General features: G+C 42.7%; 1 protein-coding gene across 1 annotated transcript; it reads right to left on the reverse strand.

Annotated features, from left to right (window-relative positions):
• Nucleotides 1-1,244: 1,244 nt before the first annotated feature.
• Nucleotides 1,245-17,458, reverse strand: LOC116521652 (vomeronasal type-2 receptor 26-like). The gene is made up of 6 exons (XM_032236312.1): nucleotides 17,368-17,458; nucleotides 13,103-13,271; nucleotides 11,789-12,080; nucleotides 7,898-8,125; nucleotides 3,002-3,128; nucleotides 1,245-2,167 (listed from the first exon to the last, which is right to left on the reverse strand). Exons 1-6 carry the CDS (start codon nucleotides 17,456-17,458, stop codon nucleotides 1,245-1,247), a joined length of 1,830 nt encoding a protein of 609 aa, XP_032092203.1.
• Between the last annotated feature and the right edge of the window lie 2,494 nt (nucleotides 17,459-19,952).

Genomic DNA, 19,952 nt, shown 5'->3' on the forward strand with positions numbered 1-19,952 from the left:
TCCTCTTGTATAGCAGAGGATAACATTCAAGAGCTGCAGTAGTGCAGTGGTTAGAGTCCAGTACTGCAGGCTACTTCTGGCTGCTAGCTGTTCGGCAGTTCGGGTCTCACCAGGCTCAAGGTTGACTCAGCCTTCCATCCTTCTGAGGTGGGTAAAATGAGGACCCAGAGTGTTAGGAGCAATAGGCTGACTCTGTAAACAGCTTAGAGAGGACTGTAAAGCACCATGAAGCAGTGTATAAGTCTTAGTGCTATTGCTATTACTCTTTCAGTTTCCAAAATTTTGAATATAATCCCCGTCCCATAAATTTAAAAAATGATATTAGAAAGAAAATGTGTTGGAAAGAGGGTACCAATAAATAGGTAAAGATAGAGACATGCGTGCTAGTTATTTCCAACTCTAGGGGCTGTGCTCATCTCTGCTTCTAAGGCAAAGAACCAGTGTTGTCTGAAGACTCCGTGGTCATGTGGCATGACTCATGAAGGCGTATGGAGGTGCTCAGAGCACTGTTACCTTCCCACCAAAATGGTCCCTATTTTTCTACTTGCACTTTTTACATCATATTCTACTCAGTATCCAGAATGCAGCTCTAAAGGTGATCAATAGCATTAAGTATCTGTGGGTGCAAACAATTAACAATCTGAATTGTTCTCTCCACAAGTCATCCTGAGTGAAGCAAACCAGCACCTGCATTTCCTGTGTCAGATGAGGAGAGCACAGCTTCCTCCTTCTGTCCTGGTCACTTTTTACAGAGACACGATTGAGATCATTTTAACAATCTCTTCATCACTGTTTGGTTTGGTGGTAGTGCCTCAGTCGGAAAAAACCAAGCACTTTGTTTCTGAACAAAGAAGTCTTCATCTAGAAAAAGTTCTGCACATTTTTTTCTCCTTGTTATTGTGTATTTGTGAAGTTTCTTACATTAAGAACCCAGAGGGCAGAGTAAGAGCAAATTTGCCTTTAAACTTTGCCCAAAGCCTTGACTTCAATCCTGAGGGCACTCAAGGTTGACTCAGGCTTCCATCCTTCCAAGAATGGAAGGATGGACCCAGATTTTGGGAGCAATATGAAAATAATGCTTACATAGTAAACTATCCAGACGATGCTATAAAGCACTATGGGGCAGTATACACATCTAAATGTTATTGCTATTAAAAATGGGAGAAGACAACTATTCCTGAATGAAATTCTTTGGCCGATTATTTTCATGTTCTTTTTATAGCATCATAGAATTCAGCCATCATTCATGTTGCTCTTGAAATCACACCATTCTTTTTCCTAACTAGCTGCTCTCTCGTATTCAGCTCTGGCCTCAGTATGATAATATAGCACTTGGGCAGGAAAATGCAACCTAGTAAACCACCACTTGAGGCCAAGATAGAGAAGACTTCCACAGCCACCATGGACTTCCCCTTGGTGCTCAAGTACGTGGGCACAAAGGACACCCAAACACTGCAGAAGACCAGCATGCTGAAGGTGATGAGCTTGGCTTCATTGAACGAGTCGGGCAACTTCCGGGCAAAGAAGGCCACTGTGAAGCTGATGAGGGCCAGAAGCCACATGTAGCCCAGGACAAGGTAAAACATGATCTCCGAGCCTTCGTTGCACTGCACTAAGATTTCATCCAGCTGGGAATGCATGTCCAACTCTGGGAAAGGAGGAGAAATGGTCCACCAGGCAGCACAGATGCTTGTTTGAATAAGGGAGCAAAAAACAATGACTGAGACGGACAGCCTTTTCCCCACCCACCACCTCATGCGGTTCCCTGGCTTTGTGGCCATGAAGGCCACAACCACAGTGATGGTTTTGGCTAACACACAAGACACTGCAATGGAGAAGACCAGTCCAAAAACTGCTTGCCGGAGCAGACATGTGACTTTCCCTGGACATCCGAGGAAGAGGAAGGAGCAAAGAAAACACAGCAGGAGCGAGACAAGCAGGGTGCAGGTGATATCCCAATTGTTGGCTTTGATGATGGGAGTGTTCTGGTGGAAGATGAATGTCCCCATCACCACAATTGTGATTACAGCAAAAGAAACAGCAAAGCCAGTCAGGACTTCTCCCAGGACTTCTTTGTAGGATAAGTAGGTGATAATTTTGGGAATACATTGATGGTGTTTCTCATTTGGATATTGCTCTGTGGGACACCTCTCACATTGGTTGGAATCTGAAAACCATAAATAAACTCTCTAAAAAGTCTACACATTAAATAGAATTAAGTTCTTAAAAATTATTCCATCCTGAAGGTGTTTTGGGAGACAATAAACCTAATAAATGTTTTGCTTTAAGAAAATCCTTTTAAAGTTTATTTTGTATTCAATACAGTACGTTTCCTGATCAAGAGATTACACAATTAAATAAAGAAATGTTTTTACTTAAAAAAAGAAGAAAGAGAACAAGGCTGGTGAGAGATCCCAATCAATCCATGCTTTTCTTTAAAACCACTGTATTTTGGGGAGTATACAATTTTGAAGAGGTGAACTAAAAAAATATATTGCATTCTGCAGACCTCCCAAACCACTGCACACCTCATTTTTTGTGAAAAAATAAGGCATGCAGAGAGTTTGAGCTGATTGCATAGTGCTCCTGGGACTGCATTTTTTGGGGGGGAGGGGGCAAAAACAAGGAAAAAATGACCCTTTTTGCCAAAAAATGAGCATGCATAGCTTTTAGGAAGCTTGCAGAGTGCTCCTGAGGCCTGGGGGGGGGGGGGAATGAGCAAAGTCCAGTCCACATTTCCCTCCTGTTTGCCCTCCCCAGTCCCCAGGAGGATTTTTCAAGCCTTCCAAACCTTCTGCGCATCCATTTTTGTGAAGGGGGCGTGGGGTTTCTGGAGGCCAAAAATCCTGTATTCACAGTATAAGCTGCACCCAGATTTTCACCCACTTTTTGGGGGGGAAATGGTGTGTATTATGCTCTGAAAAATATGGTATATTCAAGAACCCAAACTTGGTTAGAACAAAATGTATTTATAAAGAAACACAGATCTCTTTTTTCTTACCAATCATGGTGGAAATGCTTCCCTCTGAACACTTGACACAGTCATAGCAGCAAACCTGTTTTCCCTCCTCAATCAATTTCCTGTACCCAGGATGGCAGCTTTCTACACAGGTGGCAGAAGGTGGTGTCTAATGAGAATGGCCAGAGGAAGACATTAAAATGGATTAGAATCAAGCTTTGAATCAATCAAACTTTACTTCACTTTACCCCCCAGCCTCTCCCCCCCCTGGACTACACTGAACTTTTCAGAAGAGCCCCCCCTCAAGGTAGGCCCTCCCTTAGGAGAGGGCAGAAGACACCTCTGGACTACCTTAAACTGAACATTGTGTCTATGAGCCCGTGCAATTTTTAAACTTTTAAATTTTAAATTTTACTTTAATACGGTATGTTGAGTGCATGGGACTGCTTGGGATGATATGAATGATCTCACTTTTATTACTATTACTGTTGTAACTTTGTGTTTTAATTATTTCGTGAGGATTGTTTGAGTGAGAGTTTGGGTATGACTGATTCGGAGGACCTGCCGGGGTATACGGGGGTCATCGGGGTGGTTGGGGGGACCACAACCACGGGTGAGGGTCGGAGCATTGCGGTCATGACAGGGAGAGGCAGATACGGCGGGGACTTTAGGGCAGGCCATCATCGGGGAAGGAGGGCTCGCTGTGTCATAGAGATCCTTCCTTCCGGCCCTAGGAGTCCCACTCCAAGGTCAGATGGCGCGGGTGTTCAGGACCCTGGTCTCAGGCTGCTGTCGCTAAATGCCAGGTCTGTTGTTCATAAGGCCCCCCTCATCCGGGACTTGATAACTGATGAGGGCGCAGACCTGGCATGTATTACTGAAACATGGCTGGGCCCTGAGGGAGGAGTCCCCCTCGTCGAGATGTGCCCAGCCGGATTTCAGGTGCTACACCAGCCGAGAGCCCAGGGAAGGGGTGGCGGTGTGGCTATTGTAGTCCGGGAGTCTTTAGTACCTCGTAGGATCCCTGCTCCGGAGCTTGTCGGGTGTGAGTCCCTGCTAGTGAAGCTGGACCTCAAGGGTCAAGTGGGTTTGCTGCTTACGTACCTGCCTCCCAACTACGTTGCAGCAGCCCTCCCCTCGCTCCTCGAGTCAGTAGCTGAGCTAGCGGTTGAGTTCCCTAGACTTATAGTTCTGGGGGACTTTAACTTGCCTTCGCTCGGTGAACACTCTGATGGAGCGCAGGAGTTCATGGCTTCCATGACAGCCATGGGCTTGACTCAAGTAATTCGAGGCCCAACTCACTTAGCGGGTCACACGCTTGACCTCGTATTCCTCTCGGAGCAGTGGAGTTACGATCTTGGTCTGAGGGGTAATGAGATCATACCCCTGTCGTGGTCAGACCACTACCTACTGAGGCTAGACTTCCGGAGGCCAAACCTCCACCGTAGGGAGGCGGAACCGACCAGCTGGTTCCGCCCCAGGCGACTGATGGATCCTGTTAGGTTCCAGACGGAGCTTGGGATTATTCCTGATACCCTCGCCCACAGTTCGGCGGAGACTCTCGTCGCTGCCTGGCACTCGGCAGCTTCGGAGTCTCTCGACCGGATTGCGCCACTACGGCCCCTCCGGGTCAGCGGCCCCCGGAGGCCTCCTTGGTTCACTGAGGAGCTCCGGGAGGTAAAGCGCCGGAGGAGACGCCTAGAGCACTCGTGGAGGTCTGATAGGTCCGAGTCGAAACGGGCACTTTTGACAGCATGCACCAAGGAGTATATTCGGACCCTAAGAACAACAAAAAGAACATACATTGCCTCCTTGGTAGCGTCCGCCGAGTCCCGCCCAGCCGCCCTGTTTAGGATAACCCGCTCCCTCCTAAATAGGAGGGAGACGGGGGACTCCTTACAGGGTAAGGCTGAGGAATATGTCCAGTTCTTGGCGGACAAAGTTGCCCGGTTCGAGCGGACCTGGACTCCACCCCAGTAGATCCAGCCGAGACACAAGGAGAAAACTTGGCAAACCATCTCTGGGTTGAGTTTCAGGAAGTTGCCTCTGGGGATGTGGACAAGGCTATGCGAGCTGTGAGTGCCTCCACCTGCATACTGGACCCGTGTCCCTCCTGGCTGGTTGCCAACAGCAGTGAGGTGACACGAGGCTGGATCCAGGCGGTTGTTACCGCTTCTCTTCGGGAGGGGTACTTTCCCACCGCGCTTAAGACAGCGGTGGTGAGACCCCTCCTGAAGAAGCCGTCTCTGGATCCAGCTATTCTTAATAACTATCGTCCAGTCTCCAACCTTCCCTTTGTAGGGAAGGTTGTTGAGAAGGTGGTGGCTCTCCAGCTTCAGCGTACCTTGGAGGAAGCTAACTATCTTGACCCCTTCCAGTCTGGCTTCAGACCCGGTTACAGCACAGAAACCGCTTTGGTCGCATTGACTGATGATCTCTGGAGAGCTAGGGATGGAGGCCATGCTTCCATCCTAGTTCTCCTGGACCTCTCAGCGGCTTTCGATACCATTGACCATGGTATCCTTCTGCGACGACTGCGGGAGATAGGGGTGGGCGGCACTGTCTTGCAGTGGTTCTCCTCCTATCTCTCGGACAGGTCGCAGTCGGTGTTAGTGGGGGGGCAGAGATCGTCCCTGAGGCCCCTAACCTATGGGGTGCCGCAGGGGTCGGTCCTATCCCCCCTACTATTTAACATTTACATGAAACCGCTGGGCGAGATCATCCGAAGGCACGGGATAAAATATCATCAATATGCGGACGATACACAGTTGTATCTGTCCGCCCCGTGCCAACTCAATGAAGCGGTGGACGTGATGAGCCGGGGACTGGAAGCCGTTAAAGACTGGATGAGAGCGAACAAGCTGATACTCAACCCAGACAAGACCGAGTGGCTGTTGTGTTTCCCTCCCAAAAATTTGACCACCATACCGTCGCTCAGGCTGGGGGGACAAAATTTAAACCCCTCAGAAAGGGCCCGCAACTTGGGAGTCCTCCTGGATTCACAGCTAACTTTTGACCACCATCTCTCAGCTGTGACCAGGGGGACATTTGCCCAGGTTCGCCTGGTGCGCCAGTTGCGGCCCTACCTGAATCGGGAGGCCCTCACAACAGTCACTCGAGCCCTTGTGATCTCTAGGCTGGAATACTGTAATGTGCTCTACATGGGGCTGCCCTTGAAGAGCATCCGAAGACTTCAGCTAGTCCAGAATGCGGCCGCGCGAGTGATCGTGGGCGCACCACGGTTCGCCCACATAACACCGATCCTCCGTGAGCTGCACTGGCTACCTGTTGGTCCCCGGGTGCACTTCAAGGTTTTACTCACCATCTATAAAGCGCTCCATGGTAGTGGATCTGGCTATTTGAGAGACCGCCTTCTGCCAATTACCTCCCTGCGTCCCATCCAATCGCATAGAGTTGGCCTCCTCCGTATTCCATCCGCCAGTCAGTGCCGACTGGCAACTACTCAGAGGAGAGCCTTCTCTGTTGCGGCTCCGACACTATGGAACAATCTCCCCGTGGAGATTCGTACCCTCACCACCGTCCAGGCCTTCCGTACAGCCCTTAAGAACTGGCTAACCCGTCAGGCCTGGGGATAATTTTATTTCGCCCCTCCCGAATGCTGAGTGAATGTTGAGTTTTATTGTCTAATTTACTTTGTGCACATTTCTTTTTTTGTATTGTCCTACACTCCCCTTCCTTTTTGATTGTAAGCCGCCCTGAGTCCCCTCAGGGAAAAGGGCGGCCTATAAATAAACTACAAACAAACAAATCAGTCAGCAGTCACGGTCTTTAAATAAATCCAACCCCGCCCACCACAGTTTCTTGTAATTTCTAATAATGCAAAATTTGGAATTCCTAGGACCGATTGCTAGAATTACTCAGAGGAGCATTTAAAATCTGAAAAGTCTTTGAACTGCTATTGAAAATTTGAAGACAAATCCAAATCCGGACACCTCTTCACATTACATAAAGCAACTTGAGATGTCCTAAAGAGGACCATTAAAGAGTATGTTTCTCATGACCTTAATGAGCTGTTTTAAATTTGAATAGTAATAAGAAAATCCAAAATAAATTTGTGATGTATGGGAAAGAATGTTGAAACTTGCCGAGCTGACAGCCAAAATATTCCTGTTTAGCATTTGGTATCCTTTTCCAATTACTCCTCTGTTATGTTGCCACTCAAGGGTGGTATCCCAATTTTCATTGATTCAGCTGATTCAAACTACAGAGTACTCATCAGTGGGAAAGTCTGTCTATCTGTCGGTCTGTCTGTTTATCTATCTATCAATCATCCATCCATCCATCCATCCATCCTCCATCCGTCCATCTATCCACCCATCCATCCATCCATCCATCCATCCATCCATCCATCCATCCATCCATCCATCCATCCATCCATCCATCCATCCATCTATCTATCTATCTATCTATCTATCTATCTATCTATCTATCTATCTTCTTGTTAGATTGGGTAATGGATAGGCACAAACAGGGTTAATGGTAACAACAGCTCTTTATTAAGTACAACAAGTGAGAACAATCCAGCGAAGGTTGAGTCTGACAACAGCCCTTTTATAGTGAGCTGTCAGACCCTTCACCCAATAGGATTAAGTGTTATTTTTCATATATTTTTTAAAGGAGAAAGGTAAATCATCAATTCAGTGTTACCTTGCAAAAGACGAATCTTCCACTTCACTAAGCTCTCATGAAGCCCCTGAACTCAAAGGGTCCAAAACCCCAGTGATCAGAGCTCCCTTTCCCTACAATCTGAAAGTGTAATGTAGATTTGAGAACTTCTTCATTTTTCCACAATACAAGAGTGTTCTAACAACGTTCAGAAGATATCAAATATTCTTGGAACTACTCTAAAATTACTGGTTTAAAATTATAGAAATTTGAGAAAATATCCCCATGTTTTATTTGGTTTGTTTAACTCACCTGCTTAAATTCGGGGTTCCATACAATGACAGATATATTTATGGTGAAGTCTTCCTTTTGAGAACTCAGAGGTTCAATATGTCCAACTTGGACCTTCTGAAAGGATCGATTAGGGAAAGTAATCAAGTTGATGATATCGTATGCTGCTGCCAGGTTTCCATTCTCATTGAAAGCTATTTGTTCCCCAACACTATTGTTGAAATGGAGGTTTTTCAGAAATAAACGAAGCTAAAAGATAAGAGAAACAAATGAGAAATTGGTGTCCATAGCAGGCAATACAATATGGGATTCATCAAATGGTGCTCAACCAGTTTTTAATGAACAATCAAACATTTGAGTTGAAAGTATTTTTTAATGTTCCAACGCATAATTCTGTTTTGCAGGATTTTATTCATATTTTTTATGTTTAAGTATTACTAATAGATATATTTGTATATATATTTCTTATTTGTACTTCATGATGGATAAAAACAATTGCCAAGAAAAATATCACAATAATAGAATAAAAGATTTGGAAGGGAACTTGGATATTTTCATCTCTTCTTGTCCAACTCCCTGCTCCAGTGGGGAACCTTGTACCATTTCAGAAAAATAGTTATCCAATCTCTTCTTAAAATCATCCAGTGTTAGCACACCCACAACTTCTAGAAGCAAGTCATTCTACTGATTAATTGTTTTAACTATCAAAAAATTTCTCATTAGTTCTAGATTGGTTTTCTCCTTGATTATTTTCCATCCATTGCTTCTTGTCCTGCCTTCAAGTGCTTTGGAGAATATCTTCACTCCCTCTTCTTTGTGGCAAACCCGTTATATATAATGGATATCACAGGAAAACATATTTATTGGAGTTCTATTGCAGAAAACACGATTAAGAAGTTAAATGATGACCTTGATATATTAAATCAAATTTTCTTCAGGCATGGGACAGAAAATGCCTACACCAAACATATCTCAGAGAAAGACAAGTTTTGTCATTCTATCCTACCCTTGCCTTTCATTTCATCAATTATTATTATTATTTTGCAAAATTCTTCCGTCTGTCTACTTTGGTGAATTTTTCTTCTGCTACTCAACTTCAAAATGTTGCAAAATTGGAGTCTTTTATTGGATTTGAGGGTTTTTGGGGATTGAAGATTGGAAAGGAAGCAGAACATCACTGGGAAAACATTACTTCCCTATATCTAACATAATATCTGTAAATAAAAATCTAAATTTCCACAAGGATTAAGCCTCTACACAACTAAAATTATAAATTTGAAAGACAAAAAGAATAGGTATAAAAAGTGGAAAGTGGGGTACCCAATTAAGGCAGAATATCAACAAATAACCCAAGGCTGCAAATATGAAATCAGGAAAGCTAAGGCTCAAAATCTTGTGAGAAAAAACCCTTCTTTTAACATGTAAAAAACAAGAAAAAAGTCAAGGAAACAATTGGTCCATCAGTGAGAGAAAATGGCAAGAAGATGATGAGGATCAGAGAGAAAAAGAACTTCTTAATTCATTTTTTACATCTGGCTTTACACAAAAGGAAAAAAAAACAATTCAATCTATCAAAAACAGAACCATGAAAAACATATCAGGAATAGAACTTAAAATAGACAAGAAAATGGTAAGTGAGCACCTGTCCACCCTAGATGAATTCAAATCATGAGAACCATATAGATTAAATCCCAAGATTCTGAAGGAACTGACAGACATGATCTCACTGAACTATATTTTTCAAAGATCCTGGAGTAGTGGGGAACTTCCAGAGAACTGGAAAATAGCTGATGTAGTCCCCATCTTCAAAAAAGGGGTAAAAGATAAATCCAGCAAACCACAGACCTATCAGCCTGACCTCAATACCTGGGAAGATTGTGGAAAAAGTAATCAAGGAATGAATCTGCAAACACACTTTTTATATAGATATTGAATTTTTATGTTTTAAATTGTTAAAAAAAATAAAAAAATATAAAAAATAAAATTAACAGCCCAAAGCATATATTTCAATAGAAATAAATATCATTAAGATCGTCTCCAGCATGAGCCTGGAAGCTCGGATGAGTAAATCTCTTGTGCCATTGACCAACCTAGATTTAATCTCTCATCGTTATCCTGGGACGTGTATATTTGTCTTCATTCATAAAAGTATACTTAGTGAATTTTGTAAACATTAAAATAACTATATTATTATGGCTACATTCCCATTGAAAGGCAATATAACTCACCTGCCAAGGTTGGACTTTCAGAAAATTCCACTTCTCTTCATTGCCTCTTGTCTTCTGCTTGGCTCTGGATGAATATATAGCATGGAGACCATGTGCTACAGCATACACAGCATTGTAAATACTGTAGCTCTGGCCAGACATCTCCATTTCAAAGGCAGTTCCAGGGAGACTCCCCAAATCCTCTTTCCCAGTGCATTTTCTTTTTCCTGTTATACTGTATCTTGGAAGTGAACAGAGAAATGCGGCACTCCAGAACACAGGTAGCAACGGGACTTTAGAGTGATATGGATTTAGGTTCTCCAGGTACTCTTGAAAGCCTGGAACCCTATTTGTGTGTAGGGCAAAAGACAAGCTGCCATTGAAGGAGAATGTGGTGAATGTCTTTGACTCAAAGACAGATGTGACATCCCAGAGAGCACTTATGATCCAAATCCTCTCTATTGGGCACCTGCTACCAATTTCATAGCCTTCAAGAATTATTCGTAAACCTTCTATAGATTCCATGTCCCCATAAACAAGTTTTACGTTGGTTTTACTATACCACAGGAGACGTCCTATGTTATTTAGATTACTCTTCCGTATGACATTGGGGTTATAAGTGGTCACTCTTGGAACAAACTGAATTAAAGAAATGCAAATGTCACTCTGGATGAATTTTGGTCTCAGAATTCTGAGAAATCTCTCTCCAGTGGCGTCTTCTGGAATGAGAAGATCAATCCAATTCCATCCAAAATATTTCAGGAGCTGAATAATCCCAGCATACTGGAGGTTTTCATTTGGAGTCATCCAAAAGAAAGAAGGGAACTGCTGTTTATCACTCAATGCCAGGTCAAAAGTGCCAAAACTGAGCTGCAGAGTGGGAATAATAATGATGTGCTTTTAGACAATGTACTGTTTTTGCAGATTTGTCAACAAGAAGGAAGGAAGTACATTTCTTTTGGACCTTATTTCAATAAAAATATCCTGATGGGAGATATAAATATTAAATCTGGGGATCAACAAGTCTTTCCTTATAGCTTTTGTTATAAGACCTTCATTAGTTTTCCATTCATCACTTTTTAGACCAAGTCATCTCAGTTTTTGATTGTGCTAAACAGAAATAGACAGCAGATAGTAGATAGGAATGTGTAAAAAATGTGGAAGCTTATTCATTAAGGATTAATTTCCCATCTTGATACTCAAATAACTTTTTTTCTGTAAATTATGAGGGCAACGTATCTATTACTTTACTGATCAATATATTTAAAATTGTTATGGCATAAAGAACAAGAGGAGAAAGTCAAATAACAAGAGGCATGCCAAGAAGATGGAGATACAATATCAGACACATTCCTACCATATCAGTTAATAATGGCTAAGTGACACTGAGAAAGAGAAGGAGGAGGAGGGGGAGGAGGGGGGAGGGGAAGGGGAAGTGGAAAGAGAAGGAGAAGAAGAAGGAGAAGAATGAAGATAGCAAGGACAGTTAAACAATTTCTTTCATACCAAATGAAATGATTGCACTTATTAAGAATTACTCCTGTTGCAATAGTAATAGATGCATTGCATTTCTCTGACAAAATAAACAAATAAAAACTTGATCTGCTTTTGAGAGATTACCCCCAATTTTGGTCCTCCAATAGTTTTTTTAACTACCACCTTTTCCTCTTCCTGCTTGAGCATTTATGTGAGCCCAGAGCCTTACCTGTGGAATTTTGTAGGCATTTAAGATGTTGGCTATCTGGATGGTGTTCTGGGAAGGAAGATCACCAATGACAGCCATGATGTTTTGGTCCTTTCCCTTTCTGTAATTGAAGGGGCAGTAGCTTCCAAGAAAGAGGAAATCCAAAAGGTTCTCAGAGGCTTTCATTGCCTGAAAACCATTATCATGTATCTTGGAGACCAAGGTGATGTTGGGTAACAAGTCCTCATTCATGTTGATCTCCTGAATGGCAAAACTGAAGGCTAGGACGTGCTGTAAGTTTTTAGGCAATGGCCTGCAAGAAGAATTTCAATTAGTTCTACAATATTAATGTTTTTCTTCACCCCTAAAATGATATATTTGTCTGCTTGAATGAGTACAGGAATTCCTCAGCTTACAACAGACCATACAAAGTTACAACGGCACTGAAAAAAGTGATTTATGACTATTTCTCACACTTTGAACCATTACAGCATCCCCTTGGTCACCTGATTTATATTTGGATGCATAGCAACTGATTCATATTTATGGCAGTTGCAGTCTTCTGTGATCACATGATTACATTTTGGGACCTTCTGACAAGTAAAGTTAATGGGGAAGCCAGATTCACATCATAAAATTTACTAATTTGAGAACTGTAGTGATTCACTTAATAAATGTGGCAGGAAAAGTAAAAGGGACAAAAGCTTTGATTCTTAAATTTCTGAAGTTTAGATATTCCAGAAGTAAGGGAGGAATGGAATGAGGAACTGAATTGGAGGGTCTGAATCTCACTTGAGGATCTGACAGCATTTGTATATAACATTTTGAGAAGTTTAAAACAGAGGTTTAATGCAATTGCAAGGATTGTTTCATGTATGTAGGGCAACAATGCAACTGGAGGGCAGAAGCTAATGGATTATGCAATCTATTAATGACAATCCAAATACTTAAGATATGCTTGCCAAACTGTTAGGGACAGCTTGCTCATCTCCATTTCTAAGCCAAAGAATCCGAAGACGTCTCCGTGGTCATGTGGCCAGCATGACTAAATGCCGAAGGTGCACAAAACGCTGTTACCTTCCTACCAAAGGTAGTTCCTATTTTTATACTTGGACTTTTACATGCTTTCAAACTGGTAGGCTGACAGAAGCTGGGACAAATAATGCGAGCTCACTCCGCTACACAGTATTAGGGATTTGAACCGCCGAACTGCTGAACTTTCTGATTGATAAGCCCAGTCACTGAGCCTCTGTGTCCCTTATATCTTAAACACAATCCCCTTAAAAAAACCCAACCCTTGAAGGGCACATCATTTTCTTTGAAAGGAGTACTTGCCTTCCTCTCAAAGATCCTTCTGGAAATTCCATAAAGTGCAGTAGAGGCAATTCAGAATATATAGTAGACACAAATTCTCCAATGACTACATCACTGAAGTGAACAGGGAAACTAAGTTGAAAACGTAGTTTCTTACTGCAAATGGGGTTAAAGGTCTTGTTGAAAGAAGCTTGGAGGAGAAAAAAAGAGAATAGAAACCCATGGCAAATTATGTGAGTCTCTTTGAATGCCAAAGTAATTTGGCTCCATTCATAAGAATGCAGCCACATCTTTTTCACCACACTTTACCTGGGACAATGAAATTGACTCTCTATTGGTTTTATGCATATCTGAAGTTGTAGATTACAATAATTATCATCTGAGTGATTCATAATGCCACCTACTGAGCCTCGTGGAGTTGTTGCTAATGGTAAACTTAAACTGCATTGTCTCCCTAGGTTTTGTGCGTGCCCAAAAAACAAGTTTATTTACTTTAGGTAGGTAGGCAATTCCTTTTCCCAAAGCTATTCAAATATTTTTCCAGTTGGAGAAATTATGTGACCCATCTCTTGACAGCTCCTCATCAGGAGAGAAAGAACTGATCTTGGGATCATAACTGATTTTGTGTCTTGCTTTCCAAATCCAAGGAAAGCAATGCTGATTTAAAGAACAAGCGATTGATTAGTAGCCAGATAAATTCTCCCATCTCATCTCACAATATCCTAATTCAGTTAAATGCATATCTCTTCTGCCCCTTCAATTTGCTGACATGTTTTAAGACATGGTACATGTTGTACCAGTGCCCCCTCCATAACTATAATCACATGCCTTCATGATTAAGATCCAGTCACACTCACTTCTCTTATGATTAAACATTTGAGAGTTTGGTAATGGACTACCGTTTTTTTTGGAGTATAAGTCACACCGGAATATAAAACACACCAAGGTTTTGAAGAGGCAAATAAAAAAAAGTTTTTGCACTCTGCAAACCTCCCAAAAACGGCCCACATTTTGCAAAAACGGGCCTGTTTTTTTGAAAATAAGGGCACGACTAGCCCTTAAGGAGGCTTGTATAATGCTCGGGGGTGGGGCGCATTAACAAGCAAAAATAGGCCCATTTTTCATTAAAATGGGCCCATGTTTTTTGTCAAAAGAGGGTCATGGATAGCCTTTAGGACGCTTATGGAGTGCTCCTGGGGCTGGTGGCTGGAAAAAATTGAGCAAAAAACTGCCAGTTTTTCACTCATTTCTGCCTTCCCCAGTCTCTAGGAGGTCTTTGAAAGCCTTCTACAGGCTCTGCATGGCCATTTTGGTGAAGGGGTGGAGTTTCGAGAGGGAAAAATGCTGTATTCAGTGTATAAGACACACCCAGATTTTCAGCCTCCTTTTTAAGGGAAAATGATGCGTCTTATATTCTGAAAAATATGGTATATGGTTTCATGCCTTCCCCCTACTTTTGACTCATTATAACTTGAGAATTTGAAGAGGATTTATGTACCTGACACTGTAGGTGCACAGATACATCTTACATGCAAACTGTTTAGGGCACGTCTTCTGAAAGGTGGAGATATGTTAGCTCATTTAACATTTATGAAAGGGGTTTTCCAAGAGCTACATGAAAAAGAACTATTTTTTTCTGAGATACAGCAAGTTTATATCATACTCTCCTCACTGGATGAGTGTTATGATGATTTGTATCTTCTCTTGAATAACCTGAAATGAACTAGCATTGACTGACATTACTGCATGACTGTTGGAAGAGTTAAGAAGAAGGATGGAGAGGGAACAACTGAGAGAGAAACCATCACAACATGAGGAGTCACCTTCTACTGCCTATACTGTTCGAAAATGTTTTTCTTGTGGAGCCAAGGGACATATCACTAGATTCTGTAAAAAGGCAAAACAACAGAATGCCGGAAGAGCTAGAAAAATGCTAATGTCAACTTAGCTATGTCTACTTTGGCTATGTCTAGCAATGCACCAGTAAACCATGATTTGTGAGTTGTTGATAGTGGAGCATCACAGTGCATTGCTAGAGATAGAAAAAGGTTTGTAAAAATGACCACGAGCAAGGAACGTGTATTTTTGGCAAATGGATGGAAGGTGAGGGCGTCTGGTGAAGGTAATGCATGTTGTTAATTCCTAAATGAACCATTACCAATGTCATATGTACCTAACCTGAAACTAAATTTACTATCAGTTAGGGCTCTGGTTAACATTGGCTACTTGATAACCTTTAGGGGAGATATCTGTATCATTGAAAAGGAGGATATCAGGGTTACTGCTACTTTAAAAAACAGTTTGTATGTTATACCGGATGGCTAGCACAGCTTATCATAATGTTAAACCCCATGATGAATGCATACATTTACTATATAGACGCATGGGGCACATTAATTTCAAGATGCTGCAACAAACTGTAAAGTTAGCAGAAGGAGTAAAATTAAAACTATGCGGATAATATATAAACTGCAATGTTTGGAAACAGGAGAAAAACAAAATAACTCCAGCAAACAGTGGGCATGGCAGGGGAAGGATACTGAAAAACCTCCATTCTTCCCAATCAGCTGGGATTTGAGAGGCTGAGAATAGATGGGGGTGGAGCCAGTCAGTAGTATTTACCAGTTCTCCGAACTACTCAAAATTTCCATTATTGGTTCTCCAGAACTGGCCAGGTCCTGCTGAATACCACCTCTGCCCTTTATGTAACTAGATACTTGATTTCCTTATTGATAGTCCCCAGTTTGTGCCAGTTGGAAGAAAAGTTTCCATCTCCATCTCCTTGAGTACAGATTCCCCACAGGGCTGTGTCTTAAGTCTATTATTGTTCACCTTGATGACCCACGACTGGTGTCTCATATCTAATACAAATCATATTGTGAAGTATGCAGACACGGCAGTGGTGTGTCTTATCTGGGATGACAATGAAGATGCTTGTAGGGAAGAGGTGAAGGCTCTGGTGGTTTGGTGCAATAAAAGTAATCTGGTTCTAAATATGAATAAAACGAAGGAGATCATTACAGATTATAGAAAGAACCACCATTTCATACTCCATTCAGAATCAAGGATGCAGACAAGAAAGGCTTTTTCAGGCAGGCAACACCCATTATGAAATTGTTTACCCTGGAAGACCTTAACACAGATAACACCTCTCCATCTGACCTCTGGAAATTGTTTCGGCTTTTTTTATTGGCTTTAACTCATCTTCTACTTCTTGGGAATTCTTTTTTTTTTTTTGTAATTGTAATACCTATAATTATTATTATAACACAAAATTTTGTATTCCTAGCTAAGGCATCACAATCCGGACTTGCAAGGCAATTAGATGCATATTCACAAAGAACATGGTGGTGATGGCAGCAGCTTTTTCGGTGACCTCTGGTACTTCTTGGCGGCCTGCGGCCAGCCGTCACCTCTTTGAGAGCCACTTTGTGGCTGTGGACCAGCCGTCACGGAAGGTAAGCAGCCCAAACAAAGAGGCAGTGATGGAGGAGGAAGCAGGGCTAGGGCCAGGGCCTAGTTTGAGGTTTATCTAGATTATTTTTTAAGCTCATTGATATGTTTTATATCTTTTCATGAAAAAAATATCTTCCTTAAATCCATTTACTATCTGTTCATTTGTGTCATTTAGCATAACAGTTCAAGGTTGGAATTTTGTTTAGGATTTTAAATATCTTTGCAAAGAATTTTAATTCCTGTTTCCATCTTTCATATCTTTTCAGATGTCACATTGCTTCTTGTCTCTTCTAACAGCTCACTGAAATCTTTTCTTAAATTTTTTTTTGAACTTTTCGTGGCTTTTGCTTCTTTTCAGTTCTTAGAAAATGATACTGTTTGCGTAAATACTTTTATTTTATGCATAAAATAAATGTCTTTGCTAAGGATTAAGAAAAGATTATTGTATAAATTGAAGGGGATGTTATCAACAGGAATGATTTGTCTAAATTAATAAAATTTTCTAAATAATTGGAAATGAAAAGAGCTTGTACATTTCAAATACAAATCAATGTGAAAGGTGCTAAGTCAGGTCTGGTACTCCCATCTCTTTAAAAACTTGCCAGAGTATTTTGTGGTCCATCCGAAAGAATAGGGATGAAATCCTAGTTATTTGAGTAAAGTGGTTGAGGATATTTGAGGAACCTGATAGACTCCATTTTGAATAAAGGAATATTTATTCTGCTTAGACTGGAATAAAACTGTTCATGCGTTGCTGATAGTCTGGGTCACTTTGACCTAGCCATGAATAGGAAAGTCACGAAAGCTAGCCGGCCACTGCTGCCACCCACCCGCTTTCAGCCACATGGCATATGCCAGCTCATGAAAGCCGCCACCGCCCACCCGCTTATGGTCGTGTGCGAAAGCAGGTGCCGGCACCATTGCCGACCATCACTGTTCAGCCAGACTGCATACAGCAGCTCGTGGCTTTTGCAAGGTAAGGCCTAGAAGGCCTTCCCTCATGAAAGCCATGAGCTGGCGTGAGCTAGTCATCTGACGCCTCCCTCGCACTTGGTTGCTTACCTGAGGGATGCAACAAGCTGCTGGAAGGCGAATTGAAGCGAAGGGAGGACCAATCAGCAAGCGCAATGTGACAGCTGCTTGGGAAAGAGAAAGACTCTGGCGCCAGGCTTTTAAATCAGTCGCCTCCAGCCCGCTCACTGATTGGCTGGACTCCAATGGGGAAGCAAGTGAGCTGCGATGGGACGGACAGGGCGAGTGAGCGACCATGCTGTGGCACCCGTGACTTCCGGGTTCACCAGTTGGACCTCCTCTCATCGGATTGATAAATTTCACCACCCAGTTCTCCCGAGCTGATGCGAACTGGCAGAAACCCACCACTGCACCCTGTATATTCTCAATCCATACAAAGTGGTGCCAGGATTTCAAAATTGTATTGAATCAACAAATCCCCTTAAGTCTAGACTGTCAAGGTGTATGAGAGTTTATAACTGTCAGAGACATGCTAATAAGGTCAGTCAATGAATAGAAATTGCAACTGGGTCAGCCAATGAGGACTGTTTGGAAACTGAAACGGTGTTTGCTGTATGAGCCACAAAGAGACAGCAAGGAGCCCTCAGTTGTTCTGTACTAAAGCTCTGAGTCTGTGCTGAGCTCTAAACTAGTCTGCTGCCCTGAACTGAAACTGTTCTCTCCTCTGCATTTACTACCACATTGGAAAACCTGCTTTTGGTATTGTATATTGACTTCATGTGTTATATTACATATAAAGAGGCGTTAATGAATCCTGCTGAATCAGTTACCTTTTTGTGCTTTCTGGATGTGATTGCTGCTTCAAACTCTGACATAGACTTTATTTCCTCCCTGAACTATGGACATCAACACTCTCCTACTCAAGGATCACAGACTGCACATGAAGGGAAGAAAAATTAATAACATTAATAAAAATAAATAAAAATAAAATCTAGATAGCTATGAGGAAAGGAGAATTAGTTATTTCCAATCAAAGAGGTTGCCTATGGGGACTGTTGCAGAGAAAGTGGATACAAAAAGGGAGTTTACCCTGGGTGCGCAAGTGTGTTTGTGCTGATTCTAGGATGAGACTTGAGGGGTGTGACTACCTGTACATGTTGACCCACTTTGTTTAAATCAAGTGTTATGGATTGGGTCTCTTCCTTTCAATTGTGAGCATTATAATTATGTTTTCATGTTAATTGAGTTTTGTGTGTTTGCTTATGTGTCAAATTTATAATTTGAAATAAGTGTTCAAATAATTAATTATGTTATGTTCTCTGCAAACTTAAAGGATCTTTGAGACTGTTAACCAAGAACCTGTTTTGGAAGGCGGGGTTAGTTAACATATGAATCCCTATAAATTATTTCTAACAGTTATAATATTTATGAATTCTTCCCACAATGGAGATGTTTGGACTCCACTGCAGTAGATCCAGCCTAGACACAGTGGGATTACTTGGCAAACCATCTCTGGGTTGAGTTCCAGAATGTTGCCTCCGGGGATGTGGACAAGGCCATTCGAGCTGTAAGTGCCTCCACCTGTATTCTGGACCCGTGTCCCTCCTGGCTGGTTGCCAACAGCAGGGAGGTGACACATGGCTGGATCCAGGCGGTCGTGACCACCTCCCTTCGGGAGGGGCACTTCCCCGCTGCACTTAAAACGGCGGTGGTGAGACCCCTCCTGAAGAAACCATCCTTGGATCCAGCCATTTTAAACAACTATCGTCCTGTCTCCAACCTCCCCTTTATCGGGAAGGTTGTTGAGAAGGTGGTGGCCTTCCAGCTTCAACGGGCCTTGGAGGAAGCTAGTTATCTTGACCCCTTCCAGTCCGGCTTCAGACCTGGCTACAGCACAGAAACCGCTTTGGTCACATTGACCGATGATCTCTGGAGGGCCAGAGGTGGAGGCCATGCGTCCATACTGGTTCTCCTTGACCTCTCAGCGGCTTTCGATACCATCGACCATGGTATCCTTCTGCGACGACTGCGGGAGGTGGGGGTGGGAGGCACTGTTTTGCAGTGGTTCTCCTCTTACCTCTCGGACAGGTCGCAGTCGGTGTTGGTCGGGGGGCAGAGATCGTCCCTGAGGCCCCTAACATACGGGGTGCCGCAGGGTTCGGTCTTATCCCCCCTACTATTTAACATATACATGAAACCGCTGGGCGAGATCATTTGGAGGCACGGGATAAAATACCACCAATACGCGGACGATACACAATTGTATCTGTCCGCCCCGTGCCAACTCAATGAAGCGGTGGACGTCATGAGCCAGGGCCTTGAGGCCGTTAAGAGCTGGATGAGCGCTAACAAACTGGTACTCAACCCGGACACGACCGAGTGGCTGTTGTGCTTCCCTCCCAATAATTTGGCCGACATTCCAACACTCAGGCTGGGGGGTCAA

Source organism: Thamnophis elegans, chromosome Z (assembly GCF_009769535.1).
Source record: "Thamnophis elegans isolate rThaEle1 chromosome Z, rThaEle1.pri, whole genome shotgun sequence".
In the NCBI taxonomy this organism is placed as follows: domain Eukaryota; kingdom Metazoa; phylum Chordata; class Lepidosauria; order Squamata; family Colubridae; genus Thamnophis; species Thamnophis elegans.